The sequence below is a fragment of the Botryllus schlosseri genome, chromosome 13 (genome assembly GCF_051294905.1).
Source record: "Botryllus schlosseri isolate E-star chromosome 13, Bs_hap1, whole genome shotgun sequence".
Lineage (NCBI taxonomy): Eukaryota > Metazoa > Chordata > Ascidiacea > Stolidobranchia > Styelidae > Botryllus > Botryllus schlosseri.
In genome coordinates this window covers 1,699,270-1,711,333 of record NC_137248.1, presented here as the reverse complement: position 1 = coordinate 1,711,333, position 12,064 = coordinate 1,699,270, and the positions used below count along the sequence as shown (strand labels likewise).

The window sequence follows — 12,064 nt, the reverse complement described above, 5'->3', positions numbered from 1 at the left end:
ATAAAATCAGGTGGCAAGTGACGGGAGGCGAGATCGATATGTCAGTCTCGGTATTTATTATTAAGGTTACCATACGTCCTCCTTTAGGAGGATTTGTCCTCTTTTTCAGGTTTTTGAAAATGTCCTCCGAGGACGCCTCAATGTCCTCCTTTTTGGGAATTCGTCCTCCCTTACAGCATTTAGAGCTGAGACAGTGGATAGATTCGAGTGAACGCTAAATAGGAAAGTCGTGGTTCGAACGGAGGTGACGACCTTTTTTTAGTGAACCAACGTAAAGTGTGAAAGTGAAACTGTATTTTTGGAGTCGAGCCGGAATGTTGACCTTTTTTTAGTTAATCTATCTCAAAGTTGGGGAAAAATTTACCATTTTTCCGGATTCTACTCAAGTATTCTAAGTTTAAAAATTTTGAAAAAGTGTCCTCCTTTCCTGATTCCAAAATATGGTAAACTATCGAATGTGACTATGGAACGGAAACTTCCGTTTTCCCATTGTTAAGTCACGCTCGACTGAATCTAGCGACTTTGGTCAATCGCAGCGCAACAATCGAACAATTTGCCTTAGATTAAATGGCATATCACGCTTATAGATACTCGACTTTGATAACGAAATTACTAGACTAATCAGTCAGTGGTAATCTTGAAACTTGCTACAGTGTTGGATGACATCATCAAGACAGACAATTCGGAAGCTAGTCGCTCATCTGGGTATGCAACACAATCAAAATCCACATATACCGATAGCGGCTTTTGCGAAAAATCCGTTACGCGCTAGGCTACGCGCACGTATATACCCGACTTCGATAACGAAATTACCACCCTAATCAGTTAGTGGTAATCTTGAAATTTGCTACAGTGTTAGATGACATCATCAATATATACAATTCGAAAGCTAGTCGCTCATCTGGGTATGCAGCACAATTGAAATCCACATGTAGACCGATACCGGCTTTTGCGAAAAATACGCTACGCGCTAGGCTGCGCGCACGGCGCACCTATATACTCACGTAAAATCTATTATGTGATAGCGCACTTTGCGCAAACCTATGTAATATACAAATACACGCAACTTCGAATGGGCATTTCGGCGTCGGCTATTATTTATCACCCTATGGGGGGCCCAATACCAACGTTTTGGGGGGCCTGACGAAGTGCCGTTATGGTCCTGCATCCAGCCTATAGGCCTACCTGCGGGACAGATTTTACGCAAAAACCTGTGTTGCTCTATAGAGTTTGAAGGTGTTTCCATAGCGGAAGAGATGACGAGATTTCGTATCTTCGGATTATGCGTTCTACCTCTGTGCGAAATTTAAAGGCTCTTCCTACACAGTTGGATTAGTATAATTTCGTTACCGAAGTCGAGTATATGTATCGTATAGGTGAGCAGTGCGCACAGCCTAGTCAATAACGGATTTTTCGCAAAAGCCGGTATCGGTCTATGTTAATTTTGATTGTGTTGAATACCGAGATGAGAGATTAGCTTTCGAAGTGTATATCTTGATGATGTCATCTAACACTGCAGCAAGTTTCAAGATTGCCACTAACTGATTAGGGTGGTAATTTAGTTATCGAAGTCGAGTATATAGGTGCGCGCAGCCTAGCGCGTAACGGATTTTTCGCAAAAGCCGGTATCGGCCTATGTTGATTTTGATTGTGTTGCATACCCAGATGAGCGACTAGCTTCCGAATTGTATATCTTGATGATGTCATCTAACACTGTAGCAAGTTTCAAGATTACCACGAACTGATTAGTCTAATAATTTCGTTATCAAAGTCGAGTATCTATAAGTGTGACATGCCATTTAACCTAAGACAAATTGTTCGATTGTTGCGCCGCGATTGACCAAAGCCGCTCGATTCAGTCGAGCGTGACCTAACAATGGGAAAACGGGAGTTTCCGTTCCATAGTCACATTCGATAGATAAACTATAGAGTATGACTCTATAGATAAACTCTATAGATAAACCCTAGTTTATATCAACTAGGAAATTTTCAGCTTTTCTGAATTAGATTAGAATTAGAATCATAGCTACAAAGCTTGCTCCAAATTAAACTGGAATTAAATTATAAGTACACAGTGTGTTGCAAATTAGATTAGAATTACTGAATTTGCGAAAACTTGGACATTGAATGAAGTTCAGTTCATATCAAATCAGAGTTTATTCTCAATAGCCACGAAAATGGCAAATGTCTGCACAACCAGCTTGGCTCGTTTCGCTCGCTATACCGTTTTCAAGAAACGAGCAATTAGATTAGAATTGGAGCAAATAATCATTTCACACACCGGCATTTCGCTCTTCGCTGAGGATGGAGTGCAGAATTGTTTTGCGTAAGCGACCGTAGGATTTCTGGCAACCCAAAAGCTATCTTCCCGAGCGCAGAAATTACTGAATTTCGTCTTGATCGAAAGCTACTGTCGCACCGATTCCGAAAATATAAATTAAAATAATGATCAGGCACTGATCCACCTAGAATCTGATGAAAAACTAGGAACCTTCTCCGATCTACCTGCGGCTTGAGATTCTTATTCAAACACCAGTCCAACACACAGCAGAGTATTTTACAGCGTACCTGTTCAAACAGCGAGCGACGTCTCGAACTTTCTTAAAACTTGTGCCACGAGGTAAGCACACTGGCCCGATATTATACGCGGCATTATGACGACACAACACAATCAATATTCCTAAACACTTCTAACACTAGTACAGCGAACATTATTTACAACAGTCTAACAATGTCTCAAGCATTATAAAATTATCATTTTCAACACTCCTTCTCTTGGGACATTTTTAACTGTTCATCACGCTGGCATTTGAGTAACACCAATATTATCTCTCAAGTAACAGAAAGGTTGTCGACGTAAAGGCTTTGTCAAAATATCGGCCAATTGATCATCACTTGGTACATAACGAATTTCAATTCTATCACCATCAAGTTCATCTTTGATGTAACCAAATTTTATTGCAATGTGCTTGTTAGCTTGGTGATTGACAGGATTCTTGCACATAGCAATAGCACTTTGATTATCTTCATATATTGTGATTGGTCCATCAATTTTTCTCCCCATTTCGTCATGCAACTGACGAAACCATGCAGTTTCTCGAGCGACAAGATTCAACGCAATGAATTCGGCTTCAGCAGTAGACTGTGCCGTTACAGTTTGTTTTTTCGATCTCCATGCAATAGGACCATTGTTTTTCATTATTACATATCCAGACGTTGACTTTCTGTCATCTCGATCTCCACCAAAATCAGCATCTGCGTAAGCCATAATTGTATTCGGCTCACGCTTGTAAAGTATCCCATAATCAACAGTTCCACGAATGTATCGTAACAAGTGCTTTATCATCTGCCAATGGTACACAGTTGGATCACTGCTATATTGACCCAGTTTCGCCACAACAAACGCAATGTCGGGTCTGGTATAAAGTGCTAGATAAAGCAGACTTCCAACTGCTGCTTGATAAGTAGATCCATCAAACTTTGTATCAGTTGACTTCGACTTTTCTAGTTTTGCACCAGGATCCATTGGAGTAGATGCCGGTCGACAGTCAGACATTCTGAATCTTTCAAGCACCGACTGAGCGTAACTATCTTGCCCAATCCATATGTAATCATCTCCTTGTTTCACACGCATTCCCAAAAAATAATGCAGCTTTCCCATATCTTTCAAACTGAATTCTTTTTGAAACAAGGATTTTGTTTGAGCTATCGCATTCTCAGATTTTCCAGCAATTAAAATATCATCGACGTACACCGCCAAATAAATATTTTCCCCATATCGTGTTCCAATATATATACATGGGTCGGATACAGTTTGTTTAAATCCCATTCCAGTCAATTTTTCATGAAGAACTTGGTTCCAACAACGCGGTGATTGCTTTAACCCATAAATTGATTTCTTCAGCAAACACACCATGCTCTCCTTCCCTTTTACTATAAATCCTTCAGGCTGTTTCATATACACTGTTTCGTTTAGTTTCCCATGGAGAAAAGCAGTTTTAACATCCATCTGATGAATTTGCAAACTCTTCTCATTCGCTAAAGCAATGAAGGCACGAAATGAGCTTGCATGCACCACAGGTGCGAACGTTTGTTCATAATCTCTTCCATATTTTTGACTGTTTCCAAGTGCAACAAGACGTGCTTTTGCACGGTTCACTTGCCCATTCTCATCATACTTATATTTCAGTACCCACTTACATCCAAGTATCTTTGCATCAGCAGGAGCTTTGACCAACTCCCACACTTTCAAATCATGCATTGATTTCATTTCTTCTCGTGCAGCTTCCATCCATAAATCAGAATGCTCAGAGTTCAATGCATCTTTCAGGCCTCTTGGCTCTGCCAAGAGCACATCAGTAGCTGGTATCGCGTGCGACAATAATGAGACTGAAGGATCATCTTCAACTTGTTCTTCAGTCTGTTGGAAACTTTCATCGTATGTAAGTCTCGGGTGTGGTTTACCAGCATTCAAACGTGTAGATCTCCTCAATTCTACAATTTCTTCTTCGTTACCACTTCTCCCATCATCACGTATTTCCTGATCGTCATCCATTACAGGATAGATGAAACGCGATGCAGGCATTTCAGGCTGAGATTCAGCCACTTCTCCTTCTTGACCAAATCGTGTTTCATCGAAACGAACATGACGTCGTATTATTACTTCTTGCCTTTCATCACTCCATAAACGATAACCTTTCGTTAACAGGCCATATCCCAGAAATGTACATATTTCAGCTTTAGCAGCAAGCTTGCCTCTTCTCTCACTCTTCGGCAAAAACGCATAAGCTTTGCACCCAAACACCCGCAGATGCTTCACGCTAGGTTTGGTGCCGTGATAGACTTCAAACGGTGTTTTACAATCTAAAGCAACAGTACTACTTCTGTTCCTTAAATAATTTGCGGTCATAATCGCTTCAGGCCACAGATGCGGTGGTACCTGCGATCCATGAATCATAGCAGCAGCTCTTTCACAGAGTACTCTATTTAGACGTTCAGCAACGCCATTTTGCGGAGGACAAGCCCTCACAGTTTTCTCATGCCGTATTCCTCTCTCTTTAAGCCAGGATTCACATTCATTACTGATATATTCGCCACCATTGTCAGTACGAATACATCCAACACGTTGTTTCCGAAAATTTTCTTGATGTAGCACGAACGCTCGCAACTCTGCAAACACGTCGGCCTTTCTCTTAAGGGAAATCACCCAACTCACGCGACTGTAATCATCCGTGAATGTAAGGAAATATTTCGAGCCACCAAGGGACTCGGGAGCAATTGGTCCACAGACATCAGAGTGGATCAACTCCAACACACGCGTTGCCCGTCGCTCTGAACGTTTGGGAAAGGGCAACTTCGTAGACTTCCCCATTATACAAGGTTCACAAAAATCAAGCTTCAACGGACCATTAAACTCCATACCGTTGACCATTTTGTTATTCGCCATCTTTTGTAAATTATCATGTCCAATGTGGCCAAGACGACGATGCCACAACTCAGCTGAAACGGCTCCAGCCAGACAATTTTCAGTAACATTGTCTTTCACAAAATCCTCAACAGTATCCAGCGGCAAATCATCCGCTATATCACAAGTATTACAATCCATGCCAGCCGTGGATAATTTGGAACGCACTCCTTCTGAGCCACGCGGGATTTGAGAGTCATTGACAGACCCTACATCACCGACTTTACTGGCCACAACACATGGTTTATCAATTCCGTTTCCAGAACCACGAAAACAGTTAACTTTGTTGGCATTATTATCACTCTTAGGAGAATAATGCTCCTTCTCGATGGGGCGTGACAGAGGCTCGCGCATTTCTTTTTCGTTACAAGGGCGAAAATCCAGCATATACAAATTGTCCACGACACTGCCAGTAACAACATTGAGCCCTGCATCTCTATCAAAAATGCGAATACCATCCGAATCAAAAACGACTTCATATTTGGGATTATCAACAGCGGCATTCACGGAAAACAGTGTTGTTGATAAGTCGGGGACATAAAGTGCGTTTTGTAAATCCGCAATACCAGTTCTCTTGCCATTTTCATACATGGCCATTCGAAGGGTCCCAATGCCCTCAGCATATATGACTTTACCATCACCTAATTCAATTTCCACACGAAAAGGTGTCAGTTCAATAAACATCTCAGAAATGCAACTCATATGACTGGTCGCACCACTGTCACAGATAACAGACAGTCTGTGTCGAGACAGGCAAACAGACGTAAGCATCAGATATTGCTTACTCACACGAAAACGATCGCTATTACCACGATGCGACATACCCAGGTTTCTACTTTCCATGGGTAAAACAGCAGATGAATAAAACAGTGAATGTCTCTCTTCTACACGCATCGAATTATTTTCTCGGGATTTATCATTTCCACTATCAGCATAATGAGCAGTTCGACGCTGAAAACGTCCTCTGCCTCTATCAGCAGATCTTCCTCGGCCATAACCACGAGGCTCAAATTCCCGACCACGGGGATTACCATCATTTTTCAGATCCCAACACATGGACCTTTTATGTCCAACTTTACCACAATGATCACATGTACCAGTAAATTTGGGCTTACCGTACTTTCCTTTCGCCTGATAGGCTTGAACACTTTGAGGCGGAGAAACCGAAATCACGGTTTGCACTCTCACCAGCAAATCTTCCAACGAATAATCCGGTTTATTTTGCATTTCGTTCACAAGATACGAACGCGTCACATCAAAACTGGACGGCAAATGCTTTATCACTTCGAAAACCTGGTCACTACCACTAACGGCATGACCCATACAAGCCATTCTTTGAAACAGCAATTGACATTCTTGAATCTTTTCAATAATATTCGTATCCGTAAAAGTCGGCATCATTTCAATCTGCCGTTTCAGTGATAGAAACATCATCGAATTCTTCGGTTCAAACTTCTTCTCCAGATCCTCCCATATTTTCTTCGGATCACTATGATGTTCTTCCGGTACAGCCGGCAACACAGAGCCATCAAGATTACGCAGTAATATTCCGGCGGCTTTAGTCTTTTTAGACCTGGATGCATTCTCCACGTCTCCTTCTGCAACGTATTCCCATAAATCGTTGGCCATTAATTCACCTTTAACTTGTATCTTCCACGTAGGCCAATTACTCATCCTACCGCACTTCAACTTATCCATATTATTAGCAGATGACATCGTTGCTGTTGAGCAGATTAGCAAGGGCGCATAACCTTTGATGAAAAACTAGGAACCTTCTCCGATCTACCTGCGGCTTGAGATTCTTATTCAAACACCAGTCCAACACACAGCAGAGTATTTTACAGCGTACCTGTTCAAACAGCGAGCGACGTCTCGAACTTTCTTAAAACTTGTGCCACGAGGTAAGCACACTGGCCCGATATTATACGCGGCATTATGACGACACAACACAATCAATATTCCTAAACACTTCTAACACTAGTACAGCGAACATTATTTACAACAGTCTAACAATGTCTCAAGCATTATAAAATTATCATTTTCAACAGAATCTGTTCTCCAGGTCTGAAATATCGGCATTGTTCAGAACAATCTGGTAACCGCAACACAATGACCCGTTGCGACTCTCCGATTGTTCGAACAATGCCGATATCCCAGACTTGGAGGACGGATTCTAGGTGGATCAGTGCATGATCATTATTTTAATTTATATTTTCGGAATCGGTGCAACAGTAGCTTTCGATCAAGACCAGATTCAATAATTTCTGCGCTCGGGAAGATAGCTTTTGGATTGCCAGAAATCCTAAGGTCGCTTACGCAAAACAATTCTCCACTCCAGCCTCGGCGAAGCAGAACGAAGCTGCAAAATCGGTCGTTGCCGTTCCATGTTTAATTTCTATAGTTCCACTGTGGTCATTGCCCCGAACATTTCAATGTCTTCTTTACCTCGGAATCAAAAGCGCACAAGTCCGAAACACGTGCGTCCACGACGTCCAATTGTCATATGATCGACCGAAATGATCATCGCTCTATCAAATATACCGGCCCTGGTGTGTGGGACAGTATCCCGACGGCTATCCTACAGTCGGCGAGCATGTCAACATTCAATTCGAAGTACAAGCAATTTCTACTAAATGAATACTAGTCCGTCCTCAAGATTACCGGACCACGATAGGTCATATCGATGTCGCCTTCCGTGACATGCCACTTCAATTTTGTCGCTTGCTTTTCTTTATTATCTTCTTCTACTTTTCATTCAGTGTGCATGCCTCCTCTTCACAGCATCGTCTGGGCCAAGGTGGGTATCTGATATAAAAGTCTACTCCAAGTCGATTCGACACCTTCCTATGTTTTCATTTTGTCACAGTATTGCGGTGCGCTGAAATTGTCAATAATAAATTGAAATATATCATCTCTGATAACTTTCCATTCTGTGAGTAGTGTATACCTCCTCTTTACATCGCCTAAGCCCACTGCCCAGGTGTGTGTCCGATTTCAAACACTACTCCAAGTCATTTCGACATCTTCCTATCTTTTCACTGTATTGCAGACCTGTAGGCCATGATAAACATAAACACGGTCCAGATACGGCCGAAAAATGATAATTTCACAAGAACTTTTCTTTCTATCGATTTGAAGAATTCAAAATTTGAAAACTTGGCATAAGCCACTTTGATTCAACTTTAACGGAACAATGGGAGTCCTATCCTGTCTAAAAGAGCTTTGATTTTTCGGCAACAGCGGGGGACATAGCGTAGTCGGGACGATAAGCTGGGCTTACCATATTTTGGAAATCTAAAAAGAGGACACTTTTTCAGAAATTTGAGACTTGCAAAACCGGAGAAGAATTCTCAAAAACCGGTGAATTTATCACCGTTTTTCAATCCGAAATATCCGCCTGAGCGTCACTTCTGTGCTAATTTACGGCATATCACTCGCAATTTGCTCTAAATCTGACCTAAATTTTCAAAAAAGAGGAAAAAATCTCAAAAAAGAGGACAAAAGGGCGTCCTCCGAGGACACTTTCAAAAAAGAGGACAAATCCTCTTAAAAGAGGACGTATGGTAACCCTACGATAAGCGCCAACAAATCTGGCGTATCCAGTTCGATTCCGATCGCAGGTTTATCTGGGCTCCCCTTCCCCCGCCGTTGCCGTTCTTTTCTTACGGCGACAAAAAAGCCCAGAAAAAGACCTGACGAAAGAAAGCACCCACACAGAATGGAAAGAACTGGTAGAAAGGGCCCCGGCTATCGAAAAGAACTGCGACATCGGGCACTCTAGGCCGAGGTGGATGTTGGATTAAAAGGATCGCTACTGATGCGTGTCGTTCGACATCCTCCTATCTGTTCATGACATCGCATTGTACATTGTGTGTGACTTGTTCAGATGAAAAATATAACTCAACAATTATTATTATAACTGAATGGTGTTTTGACGAATTCAATGCTGCATAAATCTATATATATATATATATATATATATTTTGGCTTCAAAATTTTTGATTTGAATATCGATACAATGCGGTGTCAAATCAAACAACAGTCACAACAAGAATAAATCTAGGAGTGAAGCGGAAACTCATCAAGAAAAGTGCACGTGAATAACATTAAAGCAACATCAACATCAAGAGATGACTTACACCACTAACTGGGAGATTACGACGGCCACCGCTTTCACTGATGACTTCAGACTTCCAGTAGCCACCATGTGCTATGTCATAAGCACTGTAACTAGAGGCCAACCGATACCAGAGTTTCGAGACCATGCAGAAAAAAAAACGATTAGTATCGTCACCGATAACCCCGCTATATTCAGGCGCATTTCCGAAACATCAGAGCCTCATATTCGCAATCTGGCAGTTCATATCAAGGTGTTACATCGTAAAAATAGCAGATATTTTTTACCTCTAATGGTCAATACTGATTTTTCTTTCAAAGTGTGTCATTGACATTATTGGTGACTCGGTAATCGGTCGGGTTTCTTATTATGACGAAAATATAGCCATTTATGTCCCGTCACTTTGCAGCTTTACTAAAATGATACTCTTTGGGGGATGACAAATGTTTTGAGGTACAATGGCAGTTAAAATGAAATGAAGGTCGTCGCGAGTGTTAGCTCCAGTTCCGACATGAAAACTAGAGGACAGTGATTCGCGTACTCGAATCTGAATCAAGTACTAATTCCAAGAGTTAATTCACCAACGGGAATCACAGTTTCTGTACTGTTATCCACTGTGGAAGAGCGTAAACCTTGATTGGTTGCATCGCAGTATACGAAATATGTACCACAAAGCTACACACGTTATTGTAAATGTCTGTGAATTTGCGATCAACCAACAGCATTGTCACAAAGAGCAATGCAAGAGGTAGCCTATGTTCGAAAAAATACCAAATCATCTTCAGTGTGATGTAGAACCAGCATTACATTATTTGTGGCCTCATAAAAGGTCAGATTTCTAATTTCCAGATCTTTCACACTGGCATGCCGCCATAACGATTGATATTCGATTCAGAATCGAATCCCTATGGCACTCCATATTGCCCAGCCCTGTCCCGATGACAACAACATTTTGACAGGAGCAATTTCAAGATGTCTGCAAATGTTCAACAGCGTGCGATACACAACGAAGATGAGGCGAACAAATCCCAGTCAACGCAGATCGAGCACACCCGCATTTTTAGGACAACTCCGGCGGGAACAAGTCGCGATCGAACTCTTCCGTTAAAAAATCGAGCGAGTCCGTGCTCGGGATTCTGAGGCCCTTGAATTTCCTCAAGACGAGCTTCCATCTTTCCACGTTCAAATTATACCTCTCGTAAACTTCGGAGTACATCGGGAAAAATTCGGCCAGCACTCTGAATAATAAAATAAAGATGCGCAACTAAAAAGTATATTGATATTGAGATAAACCCGGATATTTTCGGCTGACACTCGTCGGGGGTAATCATCAGCAACTAGTTGAGAATTGACAAGAACTTTGTACATCAAATGTTGTATGAATGCAATGATGTGCTAAGTTCTTTTGCATTCTCTACTATTACTGACGATTTCCCCTGACGAGTGTCAGCCAAAATATTTGGGTTTGTTTCAATATGAATATATAATTCAATTGTAGCCTATATTGTATGAAAGTACTGAAAATCGGCATGTATGCATCTTATACATTGTATGGTATATTGAAGGTCTGTACGGTATATTTAGGATTTGGAAATCTAGGATAAAAAAGACATGGCTATCTCTTACTTATAAACAGGTCCGGCAATGTGTTCCATGAAGTTGATTTGCAATTCTGGCACGCACGCTCGTTCACGGTCGTTGATAATGGCCGGCAGTGTACCCATGGATTTTTCCTGCGATTTGATCATATTAGGACATTGCTAATGATTGCAGTGTCTCCATTTTCACATGCACGTCTCATTATATTTTTCCTCAAACGTGCATGTCTACTCTCTCATTTTGGGACGGTTCGGTTTTCCACATGAACATCATTACAAGTTTGAAATGGGGCTGGTTTCAACCCCACCCTAAAAGCTCACCCCTGGCTACGCAACTGTTAGTCATGATGGCTCTGAGCTAGCAATGGCCGTCAGAACATCACACAACAGAACACCGTTATCACGATTTACAACAAACGAAGACACATGTTTTATAGTTGTTCGGCAACTAACAATTTTAAAATGCACAACTAGAACTAGAACTACCCAAAACCAGTAGTTTGTGCAAGACTGTATTTAGGGCCATACTAGAATGTTCAATGCAATAGTGATTGTTAGATTAAGTTGGGTGTTGCCTTGTATGTTCATCTAATTTTGCCATTCTAAAACATGAAGATATCCGGACGCCATGTTCCTGACAGAAGATGTCCAAAACACTATAACTCAATCTCCCTACTTTAGCCTACAACACAATAAATCGTATAATAGCAATAGAACGTACCATGTCGCCTTGATGAAAAAACTCTGCATAGATGAGATGCTGAAAAATGGATAAGTTGATAAAAGATTAATAACCGAGTCTTTAACCATACTGATTAGTAGGGCGCTTTTTTTGACATGTCAAAATTTTGTCAAAATTGTAGCGTTAGGCCAAAAAATCGTCAA

At 41.3% G+C, this 12,064-nt stretch overlaps 2 protein-coding genes across 7 annotated transcripts in view; one reads left to right on the top strand and one right to left on the bottom strand.

The window, feature by feature from the left end:
- LOC145454808 (solute carrier family 15 member 2-like) overlaps window positions 1-12,064 on the top strand; it is a 383,011-nt gene that overhangs the window by 56,259 nt on the left and 314,688 nt on the right. The gene's annotated exons all lie outside the window — the stretch shown is intronic.
- Window positions 9,432-12,064, bottom strand: part of LOC145454803 (cGMP-dependent 3',5'-cyclic phosphodiesterase-like) — a 46,231-nt gene continuing 43,598 nt past the window's right edge. For all 6 annotated transcript variants that reach the window (XM_080332788.1, XM_080332787.1, XM_080332789.1 and 3 more), the window contains 3 exons: window positions 11,901-11,939; window positions 11,208-11,314; window positions 9,432-10,819 (listed from right to left, as the gene is read on the bottom strand). In XM_080332788.1, the coding sequence (XP_080188914.1) occupies window positions 10,642-10,819; window positions 11,208-11,314; window positions 11,901-11,939 (324 nt within the window). In that variant the 3' untranslated portion in view covers window positions 9,432-10,641. The remainder of the gene's footprint in view (window positions 10,820-11,207; window positions 11,315-11,900; window positions 11,940-12,064) is intronic.